The sequence below is a fragment of the Lacerta agilis genome, chromosome 4 (assembly GCF_009819535.1).
Source record: "Lacerta agilis isolate rLacAgi1 chromosome 4, rLacAgi1.pri, whole genome shotgun sequence".
Lineage (NCBI taxonomy): Eukaryota > Metazoa > Chordata > Lepidosauria > Squamata > Lacertidae > Lacerta > Lacerta agilis.
In genome coordinates this window covers 62,010,714-62,016,713 of record NC_046315.1, presented here as the reverse complement: position 1 = coordinate 62,016,713, position 6,000 = coordinate 62,010,714, and the positions used below count along the sequence as shown (strand labels likewise).

At 41.8% G+C, this 6,000-nt stretch overlaps 1 protein-coding gene across 1 annotated transcript in view; it reads left to right on the top strand.

The window, feature by feature from the left end:
- Window positions 1-865: 865 nt before the first annotated feature.
- The window catches only part of PHEX (phosphate regulating endopeptidase homolog X-linked), a 91,227-nt gene continuing 86,092 nt past the window's right edge, over window positions 866-6,000 (top strand). The window contains 1 exon segment of the mRNA XM_033147261.1: window positions 866-2,005. Coding sequence (XP_033003152.1) covers window positions 1,882-2,005 — 124 coding nt within the window. The 5' untranslated portion in view covers window positions 866-1,881.

Here is a 6,000-nt window from a genome sequence, read left to right as displayed (position 1 = left end):
CACTGATACAATGTGTCTGTCTTAATGAAGTTTGAGTATTCAAACATGAATTATATGATGCTATGTGATGCCACGGAAACACCTTTCCCAGTATAACCCAATTTAGTGGCAGACAAGGATGCACATTGCCCTGTGACATAATGTTTAACGTTTTCAGTTTTTCAACCCAATAGTGTTTTTCTGGATAGTGTGAAAGCAAAGCAGTTTCACTGGAATTCTGTACTAAAAGGAAAAGGGGGGGGGGAAGGAAAGGGAAAATGTTGAAATTTGTGCATCTAAAGGCAGGTAGGTTTACACTGGCAAATACAGAAAGATGTAACTAGTTATTGCAATAGAATCAAAGGTGGTGTGAAAACAGAGGTCAGTTACTGCCTGTAAGAACTTCAGCCAATGAAACATGGCGAAATGTCCTGACTGAAGTCATTCTGTGTTTTTAACTATCCTTTTCGGAAAAAGGCTCAGGGAAAGGACGATGGCAGATCTTGGCAGGAGCAGACTTTTAATTTGGAGCCAAAGTTGAGTTTCACAATCTGCTGTCAGTTCCAGGACTCAGTCCTGGAATCTATATATAAGATGGGAAACACCGTTAGTGTAGAAAACACTTTTGAGCATATGCAAATGTGCAGTTTTCTCACTCGTGAAGAACAGTAGTTCTTTCTTTGTAAATATGGGGTTAAGGACATAACAGATTAGGAGATAGACATAACAGATTAGGAGATAGAAAATTTAGACTGCAACCATAAAAAACCAATCTCACTGAACTCACTGGACCTTACTTCAGACTACCGGTAAGTATTTCTGAAGGCAGTAAAATTTAATCGTGGAAATTTTAAACACTCTCCGTTACAAAGGAGCCAATCTCAGATTTCATTCTTTAAAATGTGAAATCTATATATTTGGATCCCAAACACAGGGATTTCACATTTTAAAAGGTTCCATCTGATTAAAACTGATTCTAGAAGACCAGATCCACTCCAGAGTTAGAGCATATATGCACAATGCCTTCCTCATGGACCAAACCCAGTTATTTAATGTTTCTCACTCTCGCAGCCTGCCTGCCTGCCTGCTGCTCATCTCAGCTTTCCTCCTCAAAACGAAGGACTATGTTTGGATAGAGCTTACAAAAGCACCACAGTCCCCGAAATATAACTTTCCCATGTCTTTAAAACCCTTCTGTAGGCTGTTTTAATAACTGCTTTGCCTTCACTTAAGCATGACTCTGATGCTTGGCACTTTGTGTCATACACAAACATCCCAAAATAAAAATGCTACAAGATATCCCAGGAACTCCTCGGGAGCTTTAAAAAGAGATTTGTGCTTGGGGACCAGATGTCTTTTCTTCAATGAAGACAAATGGTGCGACTAGGCTGAAAAGGAACCACCATCAGCACATACAGTAATGAGATTTCTTAAATAGGTGCAAGGAAACATTCCTGTCAACGTAGTGCCTGCAAAACTTTGTCAGATGTCCAGTTCCTGATTGGAAGATTTTTTTTTAATGTTTTAATTGCTGGAAGTTGGAATAGTTAAACCGTCTGTTTGGGCAACGTTGTGAAATGTTTGTTTATGTCCTGAACTGCTGATAAAAGTGGTCTGCTTGCAAACAGCGAGTGCAATAAATTAAATTGTCCCTGCCTGTCTTTCCAAGTCTTGGTCAGAGAAGAAACTCAAGGCTGCATTTTATGTGGTTCTCCTCCTTACCCCCACCCCATTTTGGAAAGAGTGAGAGACTTGGAAATGTGTCCTGACAGTAACATTGCTTATACGAAATAAGAGCGATTGGGGAAAGGGCACCTATGGATGGGACTTCTCTGTGAATGAACAGGAAACAGTAGAAAGAAAAGCAGACCTTCTTTCAGAGAGCTTTGCAAGTCCAACGTGATGGAAGGCGAGGCAGCAGGGGGTTCGATGCCAGCCGGCAAGAAAGCAGCCAGCAAACCGATGCGGATAGCCCTTGGCGTGTTCGTGACCAGCACGGTCGCACTTGGCACTGCGCTTTTCCTGGGTAAGTGTCAAAAAAATTGTGGCAGCATAAAATGAAACTTTTGCAAGGCTCTTAAAAAAAACAAACCAAAAACAAACCCTGGCTACAACAGCATTGCCACTTGTATTTGGTTTGCTTAACTATGCTAATCACATTTTAATGTTCCTTCACCCCCACCGCTATTCTGTTGAAACGATGAATGAGCTTTTTGTTGGTGGAGGGTCTTGGCTCTATGTGAAGAACTACCTAAGAGGATTCAAAGGTCCTGAAGTTATTATCCTGCTAATCTAGGATTCTGCAGAAGTTGCAAATTAAGTTAATGCTTTCATTTTTAGTATTTGGAGATTCACTAGAAGCACATTTCATGCATCCCCCCCCCCCCAACTCACCAGCCGACTGGGAAATATCAAAGGTGGCTGTGAAAACATGTTTAAAAAGCAATGTAAAATCAGAAACCTGCAGATTAAACACACACACACACACACACACACACACAATAAATTCTAAGTTGGTATCAACAACTGGCTGGATCCAAAAGACAGCCACTAAGTCACGATATCTCTCAAGTTGTGATGATTAACATACGGCTTCTGAATAAATACTGCTAATAGCTTATGTGTCTTTCAAAAATTGAATTTCAGGCATGTACTTTTTGTGGACCCCCTTTTAGGGAGTCCTTCCATTTGATTTTCAATGCAACGATGGCTAAAGTCTGCTGTCCTATACCCACTTTCCTAGAAGTAAGCCTCATTGGATTCAGTGAACCTTCCAAGTAGAGATTGCATGGTAAACGTTCTACTGATGTTTTGGACAGTCCACAAAGATACCATTAAAAGATTAATAGATGAATTGTGGAGTCTTTCAAGAGGTGAGGAAATAATCTCTTCATCAGATGTTTTAAGAGCTGAAAGACAAATATTTCCTACCCAATATCTTGTTGCTGTGGTGAACAGCTTGTACTGAAGAACAAGAATATCTGAAGAAGTGTGCATGCACACAAAAGCTCATACCAAGAACAAACTTAGTTGGTCTCTAAGGTGCTACTGGAAGGATTTTTATTTATTTAGCTTGTACAGCATTATTGCATGATAGTCATTGCCAATATTCATTTACTGAATGATTTTTTCAAAATATTGTTGTCAAAGGGGTTGCAAAGAGTAAGGTAATGCAGTGGTCATGTCTACATATTCAAAATTAATCTCTATAGGAATTCTTGGAACAGTAAGACTGTGAGGGGAGGAGGGGAAGTTATCTAACAGAGAATTCAAAGTACTTTTATTATGATTTCCATGGTCATGACAGTTAAACTAGCACAGGACCTGATATACCGTTGTAGCATAGATATACCATCTATGCCTTAGGAAAAGATATTGTTCTTTGTATCTATTGTATAATCCCAGTGGATTGAAAAAGACCACAGTGCCCACCTAGGCATTTCCTCAGAAGTAAGTCCTGGGGGATGCGGGTGGCGCTGTGGGTTAAACCACAGAGCCTTGGGCTTGCTGATCAGAAGGTCGGCGGTTCGAATTCCCCGCGACGGGGTGAGTTCCCGTTGCTCGGCCCCAGCTCCTGCCCACCTAGCAGTTTGAAAGCACGTCAAAGTGCAAGTAGATAAATAGGTACCGATCCGGTGGGAAGGTAAATGGCGTAAGAAGCGGCTTAGTCATGCTGGCCACATGACCTGGAAACTGTACGCCGGCTCCCTCGGCCAGTAATGCAAGATGAGCACCGCAACCCCAGAGTTGGACATGACTGGACCTAATGGTCAGGGGCCCCTTTACCTTTACCTTTAAGTCCTGCTGAATTCAATGGGGGCTTACTCTCAGGTAAGTGTGGACAGGATAGGAAGCCACTGAGCAGAAAATGATTTTCCTTGCTGAGTGCCTTTAACAGAATATTCCAGATTAGTGTCAGGGTATATATATTCTACACACAGGATATCAAAATTAAAACTTAATTTTGCGAAGGAATTATGCATTCTTTTTTAAAGCTTTGCATCCTTTAATCCGCCTTCCAAAGACTCTCTATTATATGTTTTATTCAAACCTGATAGAGAGGACAAAAAAACCAAGCGAAGTTCTATGGTTTAGAGTCAACTTCTAGGGTCATAGAAACAGGAGACAGGCAGCTAGCTACTTGTAGTAATCTCCCCCCACGAGAACACACTATGCAGAGCCATTTTCCTTTATGACTTTTCAATGCATGCATTTTTTATAATTGTTTATAGGGCTCATGGATAACACAAGCTGTAACAACAGCTAAAGAGCAAAGTAATGGGATGGAATGAATATGGGGCAAGCTCTATATTGTATGCATATTGTAATAACAAAAACATTTTTTGAAAAATGGAAATTTGTTTTGGGAGGCTGAGTGACAAAGAAAGGGAAGCTTAATAGGACTGTGCTTGTCCCTTTCCCTGAAACGATTTGGGACCCGATTCTGCACTTTAGAGCAGCCCTGATCCAACCTGGGATGATCTAAGCCCGATGCAACACAGATCCAGAGAATTGTGGGCTTCACAATGTTTAATCAGGGTTTTAAACCTTAAGGGTGGGATGCAATGCCACACTATGGTGAATGTCTGGTCAATGCAAACATTGCAGCTGGAACTATCCCACCTTCCCTTCCCTTCTGCACTGTTCTTGGTTATTCCCAGACAGCCCACCAACGGGCACAAGGGAGGAGAGGGGAGAAAGCCCCATTGTGCAAGCAGTTGTCCTTGGACAGGGCTTCCACTGATGGGGCTTGTGTTAGGTCAGGCATGGTCAAACTTGGCCCTCCAGCTGTTTTGGGACTACAACTCCCATCACCCCTAGCTAACAGGACCAGAGGTCAGGGATAATGGGAATTGTAGTCCCAAAACAGCTGGAGGTCCGGGATTGGCCATGCCTGTGTTAGGTGAATCCCACCCTAATTAAGCATGTGGGGAGGAGCACAGGGGAGGAGGAGATGCACCCTTTCTCTCTTTTCCTTGCTGTCCAACCATCCTTCCTTTTGACAGTGCCAGATCACTCCAGGTGGACCCAATCTGACCTGGGCCTGCTCAAACCCACCCTGGCTGAATCACGGTCCACCCCAAATTGACTTGGTTAGGTTTGGGTTCAAGGATTCAGTCATACTGGTTGCACATCCTTAATGCTTCACCCTTTCCCCACCATATGTTTTCCCACCCCAAATCACTCTCTTCAAACTGCTTTTTCTCTCTGCAAAATTCCAAAATCTTCTGGAATTACCTAACCACCACCTTTGCCCTTTCTTCTTCTCAAAATTGTAGCACCCTAAGGCCGCTTTCCATTTTTTTTAAAAAAAACTGTTGTGCTTTGTTACCATTTATATTATGTTTTTAATTCATTGCATCCCCGTAAGCTCAGAGCAGAGAGCTTCTCTTTGAGGAGTAAAATTTGTCAGTAATAAAACATTTGAATATATGCAATTTTTAAATAGCCATAAAAATCAAGTCCTGTTCATCCTTGGCAGCTACATACAATGGTACCTCAGTTTACGAACTTAATCCATTCCGGAAGTCCTTTCTTAAACCAAAGTCACTCTTAAACCAAGGCGCGCTTTCCCTAATGAGGCCTCCCACCACCGGTGCCTTTCCATCATTCAGCTTCTGTTCTTAGACCGAGGTAAAATTCACAAACCGGGATACTACTTCTGGTTTTGCGGAGTTCATAAACTGACTAGTTTGTAAACAGGGCTGTTCTTAAACCAAGGTACCAGTGTAATTGGTAAAGCAGAAGGATCTTTCAGAACTTAGAGAAGTCAGAAAGTACATTCTCAGGAACCATTTTCATGGCTGTGATATTTAGCAGTTACATCATTTGTATACAAATAGCTATGTGTAGCCCATAAAGTGTTTGGGCAATAAAACAGATTGTGAGCCCTCCATTAAGTAGATAAACGACTAATCTCTGTTTCCTGTGTGACAGTGTTGTATCCAGATTAGACATGTTTAGCAGAATTTGATGGGAATGAATGGTTCTCACATTATTCATAGTGAACTTGTCTCACTT